General features: G+C 43.6%; 1 protein-coding gene across 1 annotated transcript in view; it reads right to left on the bottom strand.

Annotated features, from left to right (window-relative positions):
* Positions 1–20,308: 20,308 nt before the first annotated feature.
* PCP4 (Purkinje cell protein 4) overlaps positions 20,309–24,245 on the bottom strand; it is a 158,861-nt gene continuing 154,924 nt past the window's right edge. The window contains exon 3 of the mRNA XM_069203219.1: positions 20,309–20,683. Within this exon, the coding sequence (XP_069059320.1) occupies positions 20,550–20,683 (134 nt within the window). The 3' untranslated portion in view covers positions 20,309–20,549. The remainder of the gene's footprint in view (positions 20,684–24,245) is intronic.

The raw sequence follows: 24,245 nt of genomic DNA, 5'->3' as shown, positions 1-24,245 counted from the left end.
CCCACAGATTCAATTTGGAAGCATTCTAGGAAAAATGTATACTATGCACCGTTCTCAAGTTCCTAAGGAAAGCCATGTTGCTTGCTTGATAGAGAGAGGTTTGAGTGCGAATTCTACATGCAATAATTGACCAGAGACAGCATAAGGCCCAGAATACATGCTTTCTGGGACACGAAGTACTATAGTGGCTTATGTCCTCTATCGACAGTAGAGTCAGCTTTTATGGTACCAAAGCAGTCTTAGATATAAACTGATTGCATAGTGCAAACACCAAGCAGGGAAACCGCACCTCAGCTTCGTAGCTGAAAGAAGAATGTTTCTTCCAGTGAGTTGATCCGTGGCAATTAAGGTACAAACTGTTTTCAGGTGTGCTCCTAGGATTTCTGGAGTAGATGAATGACGAAAAAAATGATTCAAAAATATTGTCTTAAATGAAAATTGTGTCAAAAATATCATCAATAAAAATATCGAGTGACAAAATACAGAACGTAAAAATATTAGTTTTTTTGTATTTAATTTCATTTCTGAAAATATTGTGGTATATAATATTATTTGCATAAACATAGTGATTTTAAATATAGCTATAATTAAATATATTCGTTTTTATATTAATTTTAAAAGTTTATATTATTAATGTCATTGTTTAACGTTTTTGTAGTATTTAATGCGTAATTATTTTTCACATTCAATTCATAATTTATGATTTAGTACACTTTATAATTTAGGTTGTTGGGTTGTAAGGGAATATAGTGAGAAGGCATTTAAAAGGTGAATTATTGTTATTTTTATTCTTGATTTATTGTTTAGGTAAATTAAATACTAAAATCAAAATATTATAAAATATAAAATGATACAAACAAAATACAAATACAAAAATATGAATAATTATGTAGTTCTGTAGCCTGATTATTGAATACATTGATTACATTGTAATTGACTAATTAGTGAAAGTAATAGTAAAATGTGCAAAATGGACGTTATATATTTGTTTTTTTGTTATATTTCTATTTGCTTTATTTAATTAATATCTTGATATATTTTAATTCGTAATATACTAGCATTTTGGGGTTTTTTGGGGGGGTAACAGGGAAAAAGTGCATTCTTTAAATTATATTGTTAATGTATTATGTAAGAAATTGAGGGACTGGTTAAGTGGAGTGAACCCCTTTTCAAGCAGAAACCACAGTGCTTCTCAGGGTGAAGTCACAAGCAAACCATAAATTAACCTGTGCTCAGCCCTCGGGTAGCTTGGCACAGAACAGTCAGGCCTAACTTTAAGGCAATGTGTAAAATGCTTGTGCAACACCTCAAACAGCAACACAGTGAAAACGCCCACAACAGAGCAAGACTAAAACAACAAAAAGCAGCCAGTAGAACCAGGGATATTCAATTTGTAGGTGTTTAGTGAAAAATAGTGGCAAAAGACATAAAACGTCAGCTGTGGATATGTTGTTGCGGTGGACTGGGCCAAAGCCACAAGTTCAGGCTGACCGCAATGGAGCTCAGCCCGGCTACAGAGATCCAGTTAAGTCCACTGGTTTGCAGAGTGCTGCAAGGATCTGCTTCGAAGATGTGTTTCACAGCCGAAGTGATGTGTCAGTTCCAAGATGCAGTAAGGCTGTAGTGAGAGGTCCTGCTCCCTTGTCTTCAAAGATACTGTCAACAAGGGCTTCCGATGTGAAGTCGGGGATGTATTGCTCAGTTGGGGTGATGCATCAATTCCAAGGAGCAGCGAAGTTGCAATGCAGAGTTCATGATTGTCATCAAGGCTGCCGTTGATGAGGGATGTGAGGGCCTGCTCCGTGAATGCATCATGTAGCAGCAGTTCAGTTACGATGCAGCCACAGGCTGTGATGCCGGTTCTTGCAGCAGTTCCCATTCACACAGCAGCTGAGATCCATCAGTTGTGCTCAGGTTGCACCACGTAGCGGAGAAAGTGCGACAATTCCGCTGGATCCACAGGGGCTGGCAAAGCACCTTAGGCCCCCTTCCAAAGGTCCAGGACTAGGGTAGTACCACTTAGCAGGGTAGACCCACAGTTGGCACAGTCCAGGTTGCAGGTGCAAGGTTGTTGGAGCCTTCTGTTCTTGAGGCTCAAGTCAGGAGGCTAGCCAACTAGCCCTTGGAGTCACTCTGGGATTCTAGGTTTAAGAGATGCAGGTCCAGTCTTTCTCACACATGCAGGACAGCAGGTCAGTAGAGCAATGCAGCAGCACAGCACAGCAGTAGTTCAACAGGGCATCAGTGTGACAGAGTGGTAGTCCTTCAATAGCAGAGAAGTCTTTCTTATTGGGAGAGTATCCACAGGTCCAGAAGTGTACTTAAGTGGTGGTGTCTGAGGTCAAATATTTATACCCAGTTGTGTCTTTGAAGTGGGGGAGAAACTTCTGGAGGTTTCCTTTTGAAGTTCACAGATATACTACCTTCCATGTCCTGGCTTCAGGCTAACTACAGGGGGTATGCAGCCCTTTCTGTGGAGGTAGGGCACAGCCTATTTAAATGTAAGTGGGGCTGTGCCCAGCTCCTCTCTCCCATCCTACGAGTGATTGGCCATCCAGGACCACCTACGCTCCCTATTGTGTGTGGCAGTCTAGGAGGGATACACAAAGCTCAACTGTCAGCTATACACAATCATGTGACCCAGGTACAGGCTACAGGCACTAAATGGCTAAGGCAGGGAAATGCCAACTTTCTAAAAGTGGCATTTTCAAAATTGTAACTCAAAGTCCGACTTTACCATAAGGTTGCATTTAAATCACAATTCCAAAGACACAAAAGACAAACTGATTACCTGGTCCCATTTGGATATTACAGCATATTAAATGTAATGAGGTGCCTCCAACCTATGGGAGAGGTAGTCCTTGCAGCAGTGAAAACAACTTTAAGAGTTCACTACCAGAACATGTAAATCTAACCACTCCAAAGTCCAGCACTTCCCCTACTGTTGTTTAGAGTGAAAATAGTAAATCTAACACATCCAAATTCGAAAACGTACCTACTGTTCAGTACACTGGAGTGGGACTAGTACATTAGCTCCAAAGTCCAACACTTTCCTTGCTTTTGCTTGAGTTGTAGTGTGAACAGTAAATCTAACCCCTCCAAAGCCCAACAGGTTTCCAACATTTGCTTAACTTGGATTTAGATGACTTTATCTGACTCGTTTGAAGTTCAGTATTTTGCTAATGTTTATTTTTATTGTGTTTTTAACATTGTGTAATTGTTCTTTATTGTTTTTTTCAAAACTTGTACTTTTGAATTTAACATTTAGTTTTTTAATAATAATTGTATTTTTTTAAATGATTGTGATATATGTTCTTTTTAATATATGTTTGTTCATTTATATTTTAAGTTATTGTCTTATTGGTAATGTAATTATTATCATTATTATTATAATGTTGTAAAATTGTTTATTTTTTGTATTTTTTTGAATTGTCTACATTGTTTATTTATATATAGAAATATATGTATATAAATTCCTGGAACTGCTCCTTTGCCCTGAAGTGCCTTGGTGGGACTCCCTGTCCCAGAGCTCCTTGCTGCACTTCATTTGGCCACAGCTGATGGCAGGGGGAGACGCTGACCACCGCCCTATATTGCTCTGCCTCACCCCCCCACAGCACAGGACATTCCTGGAACTGCTCCTTTGCCCTGAACTGCCCTGGTGGGACTTGCTATCCCAGGGCTCCTTGCTGCTCTTCATTTGGCCACAGCTAATGGCAGGGGGAGGCACTAATCATCGTGCTATACAGCACTGCCTCTCCCTCCTCAGTGCAGGACATTCCTGGAACAGCTCCTTTGCCCTGAACTACCCTGGTGGGACTCCCTGTCCCAGGGCTCCTTGCTGCCCTTCACTTGGTCACAGCTGACAGCTCCCCCTGTGGCGCGAAACATTCCTGGAACTTCTCCTTTGCCCTGAACTGCCCTGGTGGGACTCGCTGTCCCAGGGATCCTTGCTGCACTCTATTTGGCCACAGCTGATGGCAGGGGGAGGTGCTGACCATCGCACTATATAGTGCTGCCTCTCCCCACGCCACACGGGATGCGCGCAGGATGCATCCAGACGTGGTCAGGCCAAGTCAGAGCCTGGAAGGGGCCACGCCAGGCCCCCTCTCATGGTTTTGTGTTTTAGGGTTTGTTTGTAGGTCCCTTAGAGGTATTTTGAGAGCTGGCTGCAGCATTTTAGCCAGGGGACCAACATCCAGATGGGTAAGAGGAAAGTAACTTCTTTGGACACCGTAAGTTTGTGTCAAGGGTATGTATCAAGAGATGTTGTAGGCGATGGCATTTCTAAATCTTCCATTCTTTCTTATTTAACCACTGTGGCCGGGGTAATCAATTATTAAATCGCATCTTGTGAGGAGAAGTTGGGCTTTCGCTCCATTTCTACCTTCCCTGGTGACAGTGCAGATTTTACTGCATCATTTTTGGATGCTGTACCTTTGTCGAGCCCCAGCAGACAGAGGGCCAGTGGGGAACCAAATGTTATTGCCACAAGATCTACTCTTATCACCACTGCTGATGTGCATCATCCATTATCTTATGAGGGAGACAGGGGTTCACCCACAACCTGTGGCCCTCCAGCCTCTAAGCATAAGAAAGGCTGGAAACCTGGCCTATGATCTAACAGTCTGGAGGCTAGAAATAAGGGAAAGTCTGCGCTCTCTGTGTCAAAGATACCTGAAAAGACTAAGGGGGTGATTCTAATCCTGGCGGGCGGCGGAGGCCGCCCGCCAGAATTCCGCCCCCATAATACCGCTCCGCGGTCAGAAGACCGCGGAGGGTATTATGAGTTTTTCCCTGGGCTGGCGGGCGGTCTCCAAAAGACCGCCCGCCAGCCCAGGGAAAAACTCCCTTCCCACGAGGATGCCGGCTCGTAATCGAGCCGGCGGAGTGGGAAGGTGCGACGGGTGCAGTAGCACCCGTCGCGTATTTCAGTGTCTGCAAGGCAGACACTGAAATACCTTGCGGGGCCCTCTTACGGGGGCCCCTGCCGTGCCCATGCCATTGGCATGGGCACGGCAGGGGCCCCCAGGGGCCCCGCGACCCCCCCCTACCGCCATCCTGTTCATAGCGGCTTTCCCGCCATGAACAGGATGGCGGTAGGGGGGGTCAGAATCCCCCATGGCGGCGCAGCAAGCTGCGCCGCCATGGGGGATTCTGAGGGCAGTGGTAAACCGGCGGGAGACCGCCGGTTTACCCTTTCTGACTGCGGCCAAAGCGCCGCGGTCAGAATGCCCTGCGGGGCACCGCCGGCCTGTCGGCGGTGCTCCCGCCGACCCTCGCCCCGGCGGTCAAAGACCGCCGGGGTTAGAATCAGGGCCTAATTCTGAATTGCCCAGCGCTTTATTGTCAGATGTGTCCACTAATGACCTTGTCTCCATTGTGCAACCTCTGGTCGAGGCAGCAGTTAATAACTGTATAGCAAAATGAATGGATAAATTGTTGACTATTGAGGCAAGTTAAAATACCTTATTGTCTTCCTGTAAAGGGCCCTGGGGTGAATATCATAGTTGCTGAACTTGTGGAATTTAGTAAAAACCTAGAAGGGGACAAGAAGCTGGTACCACAGTCATCAGTTGGGACTCACAAAATTATCTCTTTATCTCCTCTTAATCTAAATGCCTCAGAGGGTGTCCAAAGCACCCAGACCAATCCAGTTATCCACCCTTTCCCTCCTAACCATACCACCAAAACCAGCCCTGTAGCGCTACCTCCTATTAGAGACTCAAAAGCTGTGAAGGTTGAGTGGTGGAGTAGCCCTCTCAGGAGCTTGCGGGAGGGGCCCATGTCAAAAATAGTCTCTCTAGCAGCACTTCTGCTTGTGTTACACTGCACCTCTCCCCTGCCTCGGCTCCCTTTGTTGTCATACTTACAGCGTTCCGGAACTGAATAATGGGGCTATTGAAGGTTATTGGTCTTTAAAAGTAAAGTCACCCATTGCCTGTCAAGTTTGGGCCCAGAAGGTTGTTCCTTAGCAAGCAGAATTATTAGGGTCAGGAGGGTGGAGTGGGTTGGACTATCACCCAAGACCTGTTCTGGGGATTGTACTGTGATCAATTTTGACATATGTGATGGTGTCCTGAAGGATTTAAACCTTGCCCCGTGAATTGCTTGCACTCCCCTCATTCAGGGATTTCCTTTAGGCTTCTTTTATAGGCCTGCTTTTGTTCCAACTGTCCCCCGGTCAGCTGAGTATCCTAGACATCAAAGGGCTACTGGTGTGAGGTCTAATGAGGGTAGCACGTTTGTACTTACGATAAATAACAGATATGATGCACTGGGGTTAGAGAGTGTTGATTGACTCCTTCCTACTCGGGTCAGTTTACAATCCCCTGTGGGTCAGTCTATGGTTATATTCAATAGTTCTCTTATTGAGCCAGCTAGGCACAGTGACTGTCTGTCAGAAACTGATGCTGTTTTCACCTCAGGGGTTATGGTGTCTAGTGATGCTTGCTTAGTGTTTGAGGACTTTTCTGGTGCCCAAAGGCAGATCTTTCCCAGGTGTCCATAGATATCCTGACGTCCTCTAGTTCTGATATGAGGGGCATCAAGCTGGCCTCCTGGAATGTAACTGGGATGAGAGGGAAAAAGGATAACCCAGATTGGCTTGAGTACCTTAAATCTTTTTCGCAAATTTGTCTTCAGGAGACTTGGGACACAAAGGGTACTTTTTATTTGGATGGGTATAAATTATTTTCAGCCCAGCGGTTCCGTCTTCTACTGGGAGGCCACAAGGTGGTCTTTTAACAATGGTTTCCCTGTCTTTGGGCTGTAAGGTCACGCAATTGCCCACAACTTCGCCTATCATGCAGGCTTTTGGTTTTTCTGCCACCAGGGTGGGTATTTTTGTACTTTTTAATTTTTACAATGTGACAAATAGACCGCCTTTCTGTGGCTGTCTTCGGTCACTTCGGTCTTTTACATTGGATATTCAGCATAAGGACAGTGCAAGCATAGGTTTAATTGTAGTGGGAGATTTTAATTTCCATCCCTGCACCCGTTCATTTTCGTCATGTGACCATACGTATGGCAATAGAATGTTGCATCTTGATCAAAGCCTGGTGGGGGATAGTCTTAATAATATATTGGCTGAGTTTAACTTGGTTTTGTTAGAAATGGGGTTTTTGGTTGGCAGTCAGGTTGCCCTCTGTCCAAGCAAGAACCCTCACTCTAGTCAGGGTAAGTCACACACAATCCAAAATCAGCCTGTGCCCACCCTCTGGTAGCTTGGCACGAGCAGTCAGGCTTAACTTAGAAGGCAATGTGTAAAGCATTTGTGCAATAAATCATACAACACCATAATATAACACCACAAAAATACACCACACAGTGTTTAGAAAAATATATAATATTTATCTGGGTATTTTCAGGTCAAAACGATCAAAGTTGCAATATGAATTTGTAAAGATATCACTGAAAAGTGATATAAAGTGTCGTAAGTCTTTAAAAAGCAAACAAAGTCTCTTTCAAGCACAAAGTACCTGGTTTCTGGTGGAAAATTTCCTCAGAGGGCCACAGGAGAAAACATACGTGGAAAACTGGTGTGTGCGTCGATTTCTCCCCAGCACACACGGACTTGCGTCGTTATTTTCCACGCGGGAAGTTGTGCGTCGTTTCCCGGCGCACGGACAGTCTCTTTCTGTGGATCGCGGGGAGTACCAGATGTCCCGGGTCTGTGCATGGATTTTCCTGCTTGTTTTCCAGCTGCGCGTCGGTCTGCGGGGCTGCGCGTCGAAATTACGATCTCACGGCAGGCGTTGCGTCGATTTCTCCTCTAGAGGTCGGGCGGCGTTGTCCTTGCGAGGCCGTGCGTCAAAGTTTCGATCTCACGGCAGGCGTCGCGTCGATTTCTCCTTGGAAGTCGGGCGGCGTTGCCCTTGCGAGGCCGTGCGTCAAAGTTTCGATCGTCCCGAAGGCGTCGCGTCGATCAGCGTCGGTGTGCGGCGTTTTTCTTGCCGCGGAACAAGCAGTGCGTCGAAATTTTCGGCGCACAGAGCGTCCAAGTGAAAAAGAGAAGTCTTTTTGGTCCTGAGACTTCAAGGAACAGGAGGCAAGCTCTATCCAAGCCCTTGGAGAGCATTTTCACAGCCAGACAAGAGTTCAGCAAGGCAGCAGGCCAACAGCAAGGCAGCAGTCCTTTGTAGAAAAGCAGACAGGTGAGTCCTTTGAGCAGCCAGGCAGTTCTTCTTGGCAGGATGTGGTTTCTGGTTCAGGTTTCTTCTCCAGCAAGTGTCTGATGAGGTAGGGCAGAGGCCCTGTTATATACTAAGTTGTGCCTTTGAAGTGGAGGTGACTTCAAAGAGTGTCTAAGAAATGCACCAAGCCCCCTTTCAGTTCAATCCTGTCTGCCAGAGTCCCAGTAGGGGGTGTGGCAGTCCTTTGTGTGAGGGCAGGCCCTCCACCCTCCCAGCCCAGGAAGACCCATTCAAAATGCAGATGTATGGAAGTGAGGCTGAGTACCCTGTGTTTGGGGTGTGTCTGAGTGAATGCACAAGGAGCTGTCAACTAAACCTAGCCAGACGTGGATTGAAGGGCACAACAAGATTTTAGTGCAAAGAAATGCTCACTTTCTAAAAGTGGCATTTCTAGAATAGTAATATTAAATCCGACTTCACCAGTCAGCAGGACTTTATATTACCATTCTGGCCAAACTAAATATGACCTTCCTGCTCCTTTCAGATCAGCAGCTGCCACTTCAACAGTGTATGAGGGCAGCCCCAATGTTAGCCTATGAAGGGAGCAGGCCTCACAGTAGTGTAAAAACGAATTTAGGAGTTTTACACTACCAGGACATATAACTACACAGGTACATGTCCTGCCTTTTACCTACACAGCACCCTGCTCTAGGGGTTACCTAGGGCACACATTAGGGATGACTTATATGTAGAAAAAGGGGAGTTCTAGGCTTGGCAAGTACTTTTAAATGCCAAGTCGAAGTGGCAGTGAAACTGCACACACAGGCCTTGCAATGGCAGGCCTGAGACAAGGTTAAGGGGCTACTGAAGTGGGTGGCACACCCAGTGCTGCAGGCCCACTAGTAGCATTTGATCTACAGGCCCTAGGCACATATAGTGCACTCTACTAGGGACTTATAAGTAAATTAAATAGCCAATCATGGATAAACCAATCAATAGTACCATTTACACAGAGAGCATATGCACTTTAGCACTGGTTAGCAGTGGTAAAGGGCCCAGAGGTCAAAAGCCAACAACAACAGGTCAGAAAAAATAGGAGGAAGGAGGCAAAAAGTTTGGGGATGACCCTGTCAAAAAGCCAGGTACAACAGGTTTGTATTATGACCAAGGCACATTTGGATTGAAAGGGTGATTTCCTGCCAACGTTCATAGGTCATGGCACTAAATTTACATTAGATTCCATTTTTTGCACTGCCCCATTTCAGGACCAGCTTGCTCTGTTTAATATAAGTCCCTCTTGTTTTAGCGATCACTTTTGTACTTTTACTGATATTGGTAGTTTGTTGGACCTCGCCCCACTGAAAAACGCTGTATGCAAGTTGGATTCCACAACAACTTACCAGGAAATGGGCAAAGATTAATCCAGAGGACCTTTTGAAAACTCTTCTCTTGGGGATCATTCAGATGATGTGGCCTTTTGGAGTGCTTACCAGGCTATATAATCAAGGAAGTATGTTTTAGTCTAACTCTACCTCCCAAATGAAGAATGAATACAAACCCTAAGTGGTTTGACAGAAAATTTCTAATTGTCATATGCTACTATTATGTGCAGTTAAGGTTACGCCTAAGGATCACTGCCTCATTTCAAGTAGACACAGAGCCTATAAACAGGTGATTGAGGAGAGGAAAAGTGAACTGAGAGAGGCAGCATGGTAGTATTTGTTGGAAGCATCTAATAGTGCAGATAGTGGTCAGTTTTGGAGATAGTTAACCCTCCCTGTTCAAAGGTGATTGTGCTCAAGATATTTCTTCACAAATTGCTCCTGAAGCCCAGGTTAAGTATTTTCAAGGTATGTATGGGGGCGGGAGGGAGGATGGATCAGCTGTGTTCCCTGATATGGTTGCTGCATCTGCTGAGAAGTGCCAAAACTTTGAAGTATGAAGGTTGAGTGAGCAATCGAAAGATTGACAACCCACAAAGTGCTCGGCCCTGTTGGCATACCTGCTGATTTGTTCAAGTCCAAGCCTGGTTTATGGGCCCCAATTTTAACTAGGTTTTTTAAATGTAGCTGCTCAAACATGTCCTCTGTGTTCTTGATCCAAGCCCATTAATATTCCTGTCCATATTAAGGGCTCAAAGGATCTTCGTGGTTGTTATAGGCCAATCTTATTGATTGACTCTGTCAAAGTGATGGGCAGGGTGATCCTTGAGATGACCATGATTTGGCCTGAGAAGGGGTCGGTTTTATCCGACCTACAGTATAGATTTTGGCCTGGTCTAGGCACTTTTGAGCAATACCTTAATTTTTAGATGTTGATCAATAAATACACAGTCGTGAAATCAGGGTCATTTTTGCATACCATATATGGACCTCTCCCTTGCCTTTAATAAGGTAAATAGATCAAAGCTATGGCAGACCTTGTTGGACAAAGGCCTGCACCCAGCACTTGTTGGTTTATGGGCTGACAAGCATAGGGACATGAGGGTGGCAGTGCGCTATAATATGGATGGGGATTGTACTAGTTCTTTTAACCTCCAGACCGGAGTGGGCAAGTTTGTGTACTGGCCCCGTTTTTATACACATTGTATGTGAATGATCTAGGGGTCAGTCTACTTGATAAGCCTGTAGATTGTCTGCATATTGGCTCAGGTTGATTCCTGCACTTTTGTATGCAGATTATACTGTCCTATTAGTCAGTATGGCATTGGGACTACATGTACTACCTGAGGGTTTTGTGTACTGTATGAACAATTTAGATCTTTCCTCGAATTACAGCAAGTCCCACGTAATGGTGATGGGTTCTAAAATGACTCGAGTTAGCTCTTTTTATGTACAGAATAATAAGTTGGCCAGGATACAAACCTACTCCTACCTGGGTGTTGTTTTCGATTATCAAATTGCGTGGGGCCCATTAGTAAAATTAAAGAAGTCCACTTTATTAAGAACTATTGGCCCCGTGTTTTCTTTTTCTACCAGGATACGCAGTAAGCCTTTGGTGGCTTTGGTGAAAATCTACAATGCAAAATCTGTTTCGGTGGCCGCTTATGGCAGCAAAGTTTGGGGTTATGCCAATGTCAATGATTTACAAGTAGCAAAAAATGGTTTCTGCAGGTGATTTCTAGCAGTTCCCTCCTCAACTTCTGTTTTATGATTCATGAGGAATTGGGGCGTTCATATATCTCTGATCTTATAGTGTTACATCCCCTGATCAGGTGGCTAATGACCTGGGTGCATGTGGAAAATCATTTGGGCGGAGGAATTCTCATGAATTGTCTAGACGTAGACGGTTGGAGATCAATTCCTTGGTTGAAATATATGAGGGACACTTTTGTCAAATTGGGCAGATTAGTTCTGTTTGAGTCGCCCACTTCTATTGTAAAGGCTGATATTGCTTGGACCAGAGTGAACTTTATGCAGTGGAGAAAGTTAGAAAGGGAGGCTCTGGAGCTGAAGAAACCCTCTGTTCATGACTATGTGCTTCTTATTACCAATCCCGCTATTGAACCCTATTTGATCTACTGTATTAATCTCCACCATTGTTGCCTCTTAACAAGGTTTAGGTTTAACCAGTTCCATCACTTGTTGATACATCCAAAAGTTGCTGGATGGAGCAATGACCTGGGCCCTTGTGTGTGTGATAACTTTTCCGCACAAAATTTACTTGCATTTTGTTGTTTTTATACGATTCCTCACAGAACGTTTTTACTACCATTGTTTAAGTCTACCCATCTTGTGCAACTCAGGCCTGCCCCCCATGTTTTTGCAGCTTTTGCAGGATGTACATACTATATATGCCTTTGCATGTTTTTGATCTTTGTCGCTTGGATTGAGGAAACTGCGAGATGTGGGGGAGGCTGATCATGATCATGTTAATAACATGCTTAATGCACCCTATGATGGTTTGGATTGTATCTTATTTTTTGTTCTTTGCTGCTGTAGGCACCATGTTTATGTAGTTCAAGTGTGTATTGTGGGTGTAGAATGAGGATCTGTTTTAGCTTATTTGTAAAATTATTTCATATTTTGTTTTTATTTATATTTTGAGTGGTTTGTATTTTGCATTTATTTATATATATATGTCGCTTTTCGCTTTTCTGGTGTCATTAGATCAAATAAAGTATTTTATACAATAAATATATGTATGAAAGATAATGTAAGTCCGCTTTATGCTGCACTACCCTGCAGTGGTGTCATGTCGTGCTGGACGTGGTACCCGACCACAAAGCTCAAAATCCACGCGCCCCAGGAAGAACGAAGACACACGCCCTCAGGATAGTGAAAGGACCTGATTTATTCCAACAAATGAGTTGGTGAATTCATTAGAATAAATCAAGTCTTTTGGTTCAATTTCCAAAGGCAACCATACACCGCACTCAAGGGACTAGGGATCACTTTAGTTTTGCTGTCAAAAGTGCATGAAAAACACTGACACGTTTTGACTCCTAAGTCTTTTTCACAGTCAAAACTGAAAAGGACTTAAGAGTCAAAACACGTTGGTGTTTGCCATGCAATTTTGATAATGAAACAAAAGTGATCCTGAACTCCTGGAGTGCGGGGTATGTTTGCTTTGCTTTGCTTTGTGATACATATATATATTCTAAATCGTGTTTCAAACTGAAACAAGCCTTTCTCAATTGAGATATTTATATATGTATATATGGAATTGTTTTTTTTTAGTTAACTGCATTAATTTAAACATTTTTACATTTATGTTTTGGGCATGTATTTATTAGCTAATTGATATGTTTAGGTTGTTGTTAATATATTTTTAAAAGAATGATTATTGTTTTCATATTATATGTAGGTGTGTTTAGATTGTATGTAGATTACTAGTTAAAACGATTTACTTTCAATTATATTATTATTTTCTTGTTGAATATTTTAAACAGACTACTTATAATGCAATATATATTCGTATTCTTACCTTCTTCTGATTATGCTCTGTTCCTCAATATTTTTGACACAATATTTTGGTAGTTTACAAACAAAGTATGTAAATGCGATATTTTTGAGCTGATATTTTTGGCACAATATTCCTGAGTCACACTACTGTTGCTCATAATATTTTGTCATACAACAGGGAAAGTGTTATGTTGCGTTTTATTGTGATGGCTATTATCACAGGTCCAGGCGTGTGTTGCTGTTGTGCAGTGATGTAATGAATGCGTTAAGTGAAACACCAGATGATTTTTGGACTCTGAAGTTGATGTGTTGAGCCTTTAAATGGTATGAAGAGCAATGTTTCGGACCCATCTTGGCAAAAGACGAGATGCATTTTTGTGCAGCATCAATAACATTTATGAATTGTAGAGAGTCAGTCTCTCTTATGGAATTACAATAGGATTTACCAAAATTAAGGGTGTACGAAACTGTAATTCCACAGGTGAAGTTGGAGGTTGGAATATCATACGGTTTCTCTCCTTCACAACACTTTCCCTACAAAAAAAAAAATAGGCAGCAGTGGTTTTCCCACAATTTCTTTTTTTCTGGGGGTGAATTGTCGTATAAGGTTAGGTTTTACTGGATTTTTTTACTGCAGATTTACTTTTTCTCAATTTTTTTGTACTGTCATTTTTTTTTTTTAAACTTTGACATTTGGTGTATCTGTGAAGTTGACTATGATTGACAGATATTAGGAAGCTAACCAGGCCTACTTTTCAAGTTTCACGCATTCATACTTAACACATTCTCAAGTTTGCAAAACACAATCAATGACAACTATTGAGTACTAAACACCCACAGAGGCGACGCGATATGCCCTAGTGGCTAGAGCTGCCAATTCAAGAACCTCAGGACCCGGTTCAAATCTGCCCTCCACACTTGATTTAACATTTAACCACGAAACTGTCATGGAACGCAGCACAGCACCCCAGACGCAGCACAGCACCCCATGTTGCTATGATGTGTTGCGTAACAGGGAGAGAGCAGGAAAGCACCATATCTACAGCGACATGGCACTCTCCCATGTACCTAGTGCTTGTGCACAGTCAGGCAGTTGAGCGCCACGTGCATACCTGTGCACCATAATGCAAAGATGCCTGTGAGCGTCTAGCAGAGGTTTTCTACTGGAAGGGTACCTTTTCATTACAACATACAATGCTTAGACTGACTCTAAAACTTTTGCCACTTTGGATGTGTGCTGTACAGTGCAGCACACATGCAAAGTGGGAAACGTTACGAGAAATAAAAGCATTTCTCTTTTTTGGCACCTGGTTTTAAGTGGCATAATTTTTTTAAAGAAACCCTATCTGCTAGTGTTAGTAGATAGGGTTTAACATCCAAACCATGATGGTTACAGGAACGCCCATGTGCCACCCATGGAATGCCCCTTGACGCAGAGTAATGCAAAGCAGCACTTCGCGCTCATTTACATGACGTTTTCTTACAAACCAGCTCTAATTCCAATTTGCATTCCTTTGTAAATCCTGAAAAAGATTTTGCGTGGGGTCTGAGTTATAAAAGTAACACAATCCTAACTCAGACCTTCATAAATCTGGCCTTAAATCTCATTGCACCTAGCAATGTCAAATATAACGTGTGAGTTGTATATGTGTAATTCCCACTTGATGTACATGATCTTGCAGATCATCTCACATCCCCCAAGTAATGTGTAGAGCTGCGTTGCTTTTGAGCTAGGCTTGCGCTATATCAATACCAATATACACATACATACCTAAGCAATACTACAAAATGCAAATACAAAGGGTAAAACAGTTCATTCTATGAAAGGGTGAAAGTAAAAAGACACATTGCTGAAAAGAACCTTAAAAAGTATCACCAAATCCTATGGGTCCTGCCTTTAATGTGTGGGTGCAGACCTACTAGGTTTGCTAATGCTTGTCTCCGGCATATTGCATGGTCCAAAGCATGCCAAGGTTGCCATTCAAGCATGTATATGTGTGCAGCTGAACTGGTGCTCACTTTGGAATGTTATTTGTTGAACCATTAAAAACAAACTTTCACCAGCAGCTGCGGTGAATGATGACTAATGTACACGCACCAGCAGCCATCTTGCAATTATTATTGTTACCCTTGACAAAAACATTCCATCTGCATGCAGATCCATGCATGGGTGGCCACATTGGAACATTTTTTGTCAAACTACAACAACAATTATTACAAGATGGCTGCTGGTGCATGTGCATCCATGAGCATTTATCGTCATGCATGGCATTCTCTTCAAAATATTTCTTGTTTTATTTTAATATTAATATCTCATTTAATTGTGCAGACTGGAAGACGCACAAACGGCCAAAAATAAGAGGTGTGGTGGCAGCATGCAGCTGCTTGAACCCTCACAAACACAACATGAAAAAAACATTTAAAAAAAAATAATAAAGTTGCAAGTTGCCGCGGAACGTGGTTGGACACATGGGGCGAAGAAGGAATAAAGACACTGGTGTGCGGAGAGATGGAGACGGGGAGAGAGAGGGAGGAAAACAGTTCACTCCGATGGAGTGCAAAAATGGAAATAAAAACAAATAGTTCCCGGCCTCGGAAATCAGCAATGATGTAATAAAAAACATTGGTAAAAAAGATATGCTCTGCGGGCAACAAAAACAAGAAGAGGGAGGAAAGCGAATGAATCAGGATCATCGAACTGAGCAGGACAAGACGGCCATAGCCATCCAGTAATGGGCAAGCGGTAGATTTGGAGCCCATTACAGGCATTGTGTGCATGTATTGTACAATAGGTCTTCGACATCAGGCAGATGAAGCTGACTTTAGGCTAAAAATGCATTTTCGAAACTCAAAAATATTAACAAATATATTACGACTTGCAAAACATGACACTGTTAACAGCAGGCAGTAACCACAAATTGCGCTGCACTTTAATGATCTATAATAAAATGATTATATATTTACACAGCAGCTGCACAAGGAAGGCACTGCAAGGACGAGGCACCGCAGCATCCCAAAACTGGCTGAAGAGACTTGAAAGTAAATGGGAGGAATTAGGAACTGTGCTACAAAAACAGAGCACGTGCCCACGCACGGCACACATGCTTCCTTGTAAAGCACATTTTACACTCGTGCAGCCTTTGCTGTGGCAACTGCGTTAGGGTTAATAAACGCCTTTGGTTCTGTAGGTTACAGAACCAAAACCAGGGGGCGTGGGCTTCTTCTTCGGAACTACATCAGTTTCACCACCATAGCGCCCTGAAGTAACCAGAAAGTACACGAAGCACTCTATTAAACCTCCTAATAAACCTGTGTTAGTGAGAGAACTGTTTGAATTATCACAGAGCCGGCTGATTTCTGTTTGTGATAGAACCTCTGGTTGTGCAAGAAGTGCTTGGTGTGAGCTTATCAGAAGAGCCTGATTTATCTTTGTTATAAAACTTCCTGATTTGTGAGAAGCATTGAATCACCTGATTTCCGTTTATTGGTGAGCGGCTTGATTGATAAAAGTCATAATTCCTCAATTGTGTCTATCATGGATCCGCCTGATTTGTATTTTGTTTCTGGAAGAGTCTGATCTGAATAAATCAATAAACTGTTTGATTTGTCTTTCCCAGGGACCTGATTTGTGTGAATTATAGAACTTCCTGATTTTTGTCTGTTCTTGATTTGTATCTGTGATAGACATGTTTGATTTATATCAACGAAGAGTTTGACGTTGGTCTATCACAAAACTGTCTGATTGGGGTTTGTCAGAGGTCTGCCTGATTTCTATTTATCATTGAACCACATGAAAAGTATTTGTGGCTTTTGTTGGTCACAAAACTGCTTGTGTTTCGTTTATCAAAGAATCTTCCTAATTGTATTAATAAAGTAACGCCTGTTTTGTATTCATCCTGAACTGCATGATTAAAGTTGATTTTAGAATGTATTGGTTGGTGTGTGTAAGTATCCTATCTACCTATTTCGTTTTTGGTGGACTGTTGGACTTTTTTTGCTTATGCAGTGTCATCCCCAATCTTTTTGCCTCCTGCTTCCTATTTTTTCTGACCTGTTGCTGTTGGCTTTTGAACTCTGAGCACTTTATCACTGCTAACCAGTGCTAAAGTGCATATGCTCTTTGTGTAAATTGTACGTAATTGGTTTATCCATGATTGGCATATTTGATTTACTAGTAAGTCCCTAGAAAAGCGCACTAGAGGTGCCCAGGGCCTGTAAATCAAATGCTACTAGTGGGCCTGCAGCACTGGTTGTGCCACCCACATAAGTAGCTCTGTAATCATGTCTCAGACCTGCCACTGCAGTGCCTGTGTGTGCAGTTTTAAACTGTAAATTCGACTTGGCAAGTGCACCTATTTGCCAGGCCTAAACCTTCCCTTTTCTTACATGTCACACACCCCTAAGGTAGGTCCTTAGTAGCCCAGATGGCAGGGTGCAGTGTATGGTTAAGGTAGGACATATAGGGGGTCATTCCTACCCTGGCGGTCCAGGACTTAGGAAGCACCACCAACAGGCTGGCGGTGCTTCAAGGGCCATTCTGACCGCAGCGGTAAAGCCGCGGTCAGAAAAGGGAAACCGGCGGTTTCCCGCCGGTTTCCCCTGCCCCAAAGTATCCTCCATGGCGGCGCTGCTCGCAGCACCACCATGGGGATTCCGACCCCCTTCCCGCCATCCTGGTCCTGGCGGTAAAAACCACCAGGAACAGGATGGCGGGAACGGGTGTCGAGGGGCCCCCTAACAGGGCCCCATAATGATTTTCAGTGTCTGCTTTGCAGATACTGAAAATCGCGACGGGTGCCACTGCACCCATCGCACCCCTTCGACTCCGCCGGCTCCATTCGGAGCCGGCTTCATCGTAGAAGGGGGTTTCCCGCTGGGCCGGCGGGCGGCCTTCTGGCAGTCGCCCGCCGGCCCAGTGGGAAAGCCAGAATGGCCGCCGCGGTCTTTTGACCGCAGTGCGGTCATTCGGCGGTTCCCGCCGAAGTAGGAATCACCCCCATAGTAATGTGTTTTATATGTCCTGACAGTGAAATATTGCTAAATTCGTTTTTCACTGTTGCAAGACTTGTCCCTCTCATAGGTTAACATGGGGGCTACCTTTAAATATGATTAAAATGTAGATTCCCTTTGGGAGGGATGGACATGTGGAGTTTGGGGTCTCTGAGCTCACAATTTAAAAATACATCTTTTAGTAAAGTTGATTTTGAGATTGTGTGTTTGAAAAATGCCACTTTTAAAATGTGAGCATTTTCTTGCTTATACCATTTCTGTGATTCTGTCTGTTTGTGTAGTCCCTGTCTGGGTCAGTTTGACAGTTGGGCTGGTTGCACCTCACACTAGACAGTGACACAAAGGGAGCTGGGGTGTAGTCTGCATTTCCTCATGAGCCATCTGTGCTAGGAGGGAGGGGAGGAGTGGTCACTCACACCTGAAAGGGCTGTGCCTGCCCTCACACAATGCAGTATCCAACCCCCTGGTGAGTGTCTGGGGATTTCACATTCAAAAGAGACTTTACTTTGATGTAGGCCTACTTCAAAGGAGAAATCGGGTATAAGAAGGGCACCCAAAACCACAGACTTTAGAACACTTCTGGAAACCAAGAGGAACCTCTGCCTAGAGAAGAGCTAAAGAGCTGAGGAAGAAGAGCTGTCTTGCCTGTGACTTTGCTTTGCAGAGCTATCCTGCAGTTGCTGCTTCTGCCAGAGTAACAGGGCAAAGATTGGAATTTGTGTGCCTTCCATCTTGTGAAGATCTCCAAGGGCTTGATTTAGAGCTTGCCTCCTGTTGTTTGAAGTCTCATGGACAGCAAAGACTTCTCTCTGCCGGGAACCTGGAGTCTCTGAAGAGACTCCTACTCTGCCTTGTGGTACCCATCCAGTTCTTGGGACCCTGAAAGGAGAAGCTGGCAGCCTAAGAGGAAGAAATCCATGCACAGAATGCTATGCTGAGAAAAGATCGACGCAACTCCGATCTGCGGCTAGGAAATCAATGCCGGCTTCACAGCTGAAAATCGACGCTCACCTGTAACGCGACCGAAGGATCAACGCACGGACCTGGAGAAACGACGCGCAGCATCACTGATGGAGGCTGGGAGATCGCCATCGGCGCTGCGTGGTTTTCAGATCATCGTGCGGCTGGTTTTCTGACGCAAACACCGTTGGGCGTGTAAAAACAACACAAGGCCTGGCCGGACCCAAGAGTGGTGACTGGATCGACGCATCACTCTCCTGCAGAGAGAAGAAACGACGCACGCCGACCTGACTAAAGGAGAAACAACGCAAGGTCTCGCTCTTGAGTGAAAGTGATGCATCGCAAGCCCTTTTTGATGCGCACTCGCCCGTGCAGGGTTATTTTTGACGCACCCAAGGTACATTTTCACGCTAACACTGTTAGTGTGTGTTTAAAACTACATGAAGGCTCTTTTTGCTTTTTAATTGATAACTTGACTTGTGTATTGTGTTTTTTTGTCGTTTTGGTCTTGTTTTGTTTAGATAAATATTCTCTATTTTTCTGAACCTGTGTTGTGTCATTTTGTGGTGTTTTCATTAAGTTACTCTGTGTGTTGGTACAAATACTTTACATCTAGCACTCTGAAGTTAAGCCTACTGCTCGTGCCAAGCTACCAAGGGGGTAAGCAGGGGTTAGCTGAGGGTGATTCTCTTATACCCTGACTAGAGTGAGGATCCTTGCTTGGACAGCGGGTAACTTGACTGCCAACCAAAGACCCCATTTCTAACATTGACTGTTTGTCAGGTTGGCCCTTAGTAGTGAATTGTGCTTCAAATAGAGATGCCTGGTTGGCGTCTACTGTAAAACTGTTTGATTTGTGATGCCCATAGACCTGCACCTTTTTGTGGTGCACACCACAGAAGCACAAGTTCTCCACTGTGTATGGTGCCAGTGTGACTCCACTGTACGTAGACATGGACGCTAAATTTTCACAAAACCAGTGACATAGTGGAACTATTTTGCTTGTGGAAACACTCCATACACAGTGATAAACAGACAACAGACATCGATCCTGCGATGAGCCCCTTCTGACCATGGCAGCGGAATCTCACCGTCACTTCATTAGAAGGACATTGTTTTATTGTCATGTCTAGAAACCTTGATGCAGCGAGGAACTGCTGGACCTACGACCCAACCTCCAGCAAAATAAAACTCAAAACCTATTGCCTCTTGGGTACGGTCAAAGGAGATCTCACACATCTGAGCAAGATTCATAATGCCAGCCTCACACAAGCTCAGAGAAGACAGATTAGGAAACACTCATCTTAACCATGTTTTATTACAACACCACGTGAAATAGCTGCTTACAGAATGGATGAGAATTGAGATAAATTTTTGCACGTCAGTCATCAGCAAGATCCTTGCCGTGTTCCTGCCTACAGGGCTATAAATAGTTAAGAAGTCTGTACATGCATTTTAATTTAATTATTTTCATTTCCTGACAGAGCACTCTAGATTTTTTGGGGGGGTTGTACAGTTCAGCTGCAAGATGAGGTAGGCACTAGGAGTCATCACTCCCTTGCTTCTTCTTCTGGAACTTTCTGAACTGAGACTGTATCGCCACCGCTGCACGTTCTGTCTCTGGAGCATCCATGTCAATGTCAAAATCCTCTTGAGCCTCTTTCTTCTGGTCATCTGTCAAAGAAGAACATTCTATTTAGTCCTGCGAAGAGGGGGCGATGGGTTACACTTTAGAGAGCACACTACACAGAACACATCAGCATGCTGAGCTTCTGGATCACAATACAAAAGTCAGCACATTAGGGGAGTTCGAAGTGAGTTGGAACAGGAAACAAGTGAAGTTACTTTTATTGTTGAGCATCTCTAGTTTGTTGTATAATCATGTTCACAGTTATGGTACTCTCCTTTCTGCAGTTCACTATTGTGGTGGCAGAATGTGTGCTGTACAAATACATGAAACATATAGCAATTATACCAGGCTGCCTAATTTGCTCATTTTTCAGACATGCATTTTTTGCTCGCCATCATGCTAGAGCCCTTACAGAACCCAAATCCCCTTATTCTTCGGTGGGTTCTGCAGAAATCCACAAGTGGGAATTGCAGCCAGGCACGAGCAGTGACACAGCAGGCTGCCTCCTCTAGTGATGCGGGAGCTTAAACTTAATGAAAGGCAATCATCTTTACGTAGCATAGACAATGCACTGGTCACCTGCAGTATTTAATGTACTATACGGGTACGGAGAGGGAGCAAGGATGGATGGATGGATGATGGACAGATGGATGGATCAGAAGCACTTTGGAGGAAACAAGCTCTAGTCCTACACAGCAAAACAGCAAAAGGTTGCTACATCCCAAAGCATGTGAGATTCCTGGGATTTAACTCACCTCCATTTGTCATTTAGAAAAATGGAGAACCAAAAGAGAAAGAACATAGGGCCCCGTGTTCAAAAATCAGGTTTTGCAACTCGCACTTTGCGAGTCACAAAACCTGATGTACAAAAATGCCAATGACACTGTTTGCGATTCCCAATGGGGTCGCAAATGACCTACCTCATGAATATTCATGGGGTAGGTCGCAATTTGCGACCCCATTGAGAATGGCCACCCTCACTGGGATGGTGGCCTGCTGGAGACAGCAGACCAGCATGTCTGTGACTGCTTTTAAATAAAGCAGTTTTTTGGTGGGTTTTTTTATGCAGTCCGTTTTCCTTAAAGGAAAACGAGATGCATTTCAAAATCAAAAATTAAAAGTTTTCTTTTCATTTTTTCAGAGCAGGCAGTGGTCAGTGAGACCAAAGCCTGCTCTTAAAAATATTTTCACTACCATTCACAAAGGGAAAGGGGTCCCATGGGGACCCCTTCCCGTTTGTGAATGGGTTAGCACCAGTTTGAAACTGGTGCTAACTGTGATTGTTTTGCGACCGCGCATACATACCATCTGGATTCGGTATTAGGAAGGGATGCCCTTGTCACGCCCCTTCCTAATACCGAATCGCAAAACCCAAACTGTGATTCGGTAACAGGTTACCGAATCGCAGTTTGGGCTTTGTACATCCCAAACAGCATTTTTCAAGTCGCAAACGGGCCGATTCGCCATTTGCGACTTGAAAAATGCTTCCTACATCTGGCCCATAGAGACTTTCCAGTCTCAAATTAGATATAAATTTAGGCAGCATACACTGTGGCATAGGATGCTACAGTGGCCTGACCACCAGGTTAAACTGCAGCTAAATTTCCCCAAAATAGCTAAATTATGTTAAATAATTTTCTTTAAACTATAGCAAGCAAAAGTAAAGAATGTATTCCCATGTCAAAGTTAATGATTTGATTTCCTCTTAATGTTAAAAAGTGATGAGGATTGTTTTCACACTCAAGAGTTAATACTTGTGCATAAATAACTTCCTGTGAGAAGGGAGAAAATCAATTTAACCTAACCTAAAATGACTACTTGCCAGATAAAGGACTAGTTAGGCAAAGGTAGGATGAAGTTACAGAGTTGCTAAGAATTATCGTCGCCCTGCCTGGAGCTCCAACACAATGGAAAAGGCTATTCAGACGTTTTGGCTGCAGGAACCTGTTTGAAGACTGACAAGTTCCTTCTATTGGCATTTGTGAAATATCTTTTTTTTTTTTTTTAGAGTATGCCTTTTGGGTCATTGGAAATCTATCATTTGAAAACAACTATTTTCCAAAGACAAAGGCCACCACCATTTTCATTTTATCCACAAGACGTTTGTGAGATATGCCCACACAAAAATCAAGGTTAACTAGAATTGCATTACAGCAGTTGCATGTTTTAGCCAATTGCAGAAGAGGAGTTTAATTCAATAAAAGAGATAACCCAGACAGAAATCATGTTTACTAGAACTACACTAGATCATTTGCATTGTTTATCCAATGGCATACCAGGAGTTTAATTTAACATAAACAGCACACCTACATGTTCTGCATTTGTGCTTAAACAGGAGGAGAACAACCTAATGCTTTTTGAACATGTGTTTTTCATCTTTTGCTTGGGACATGGGCACATGAAACTAGAGTCTTGTTTTTGTCTGCCTCCCTGCCACATACTACAGAAACAGTCACAAGTAAGCACATACCCTCTAGGGATTTACACCTGAAGCCCAGCTGCAGTTATCCAGGACAAGGTCCACCTCCACAAACTCCCTTGAAGAATGTACTCATTTAGCAAGAGAAGTAGTATACGAAAACATGTTCAGGGTGAATGGGATTGAAAGTAAATAGTCAACAGGCTTGTTCATAATGTGCACAGAGGCCTAGGCCTTTCCTTGATAATGTGAGGTCTGGAACCTGTCCTTTGACCTAGAAGGACACACCAAGCATGCCCACATGAGACAGTGGACTACTGTTCCTGCCCTGAGCGTATCATATAATATGGTGGTGGCAGCATGCAGCATGTGTTTTGTTATTTAGTTTTTGACCAGACCTTTCTCGTTAGTGAGAGTGTGATCTATTTACCCATCTCATGTAAAGTTCCACTGCTTTGTGAAACTCTGAACCATTGAGGTGACATACTGTGAGCATGTCGATTGCATGTGTGTGTGTGTTTGTGCGCACAGTGGTCATGTGATACCGGTATGGTTGAAGGACGTTATGTATGCCTGAATACTGAACCCTGTGGTATCCAGACCTGCATAGGGTACATACTCATACTACATTAAAACATGCCATAGTGAGAAATTAGGACTAATTATACCATCCATACAGTAAACCAAAATACTATGGAACACAACATATCAGAACCAAACAAAGAAGAATGTAAGAGGAGGTAGAACAAGAGAGGGTATATCAGAGTTTAGTAAATCACCTCTGGCGTTATCCTACGAGTGGGATATTTTCAGTGGAGAAAGAGAACAGCTTGCCACTTGAAGACAGAGCATTATGGAGTGGTCCAAAGACCCCCATCATGATATGGTACAGGGGCTAGTGATTTGAGAGGGTCACAGTCTGTGGGACTATTCTGTGTTTGTAGGTGGGTCACAGAGGGGAAGGTGTGGAAAGTAAAAGACAGAGGTTTTCGATGTGGGGGAAGGGAACGGGGGGACTTGAATGGCCTTATTGGGCCTTAGGGAGCAGGCAGCAATCTTACCACTAGAGCACCTTAGTTAGCGGTGCCCAAAAAGGGCAACCAAATCTGTAAATATGTTTCAGACTTATCCTGTATTCTATAGTTGTACCTCTCATATGAGGCTGATTTATACATGTCGGTCATCCA

The sequence above is a fragment of the Pleurodeles waltl genome, chromosome 8 (genome assembly GCF_031143425.1).
Source record: "Pleurodeles waltl isolate 20211129_DDA chromosome 8, aPleWal1.hap1.20221129, whole genome shotgun sequence".
In the NCBI taxonomy this organism is placed as follows: domain Eukaryota; kingdom Metazoa; phylum Chordata; class Amphibia; order Caudata; family Salamandridae; genus Pleurodeles; species Pleurodeles waltl.
The sequence above is the reverse complement of the archived record's forward strand: the minus strand, read 5'-3'. Positions and strand labels throughout refer to the sequence as shown.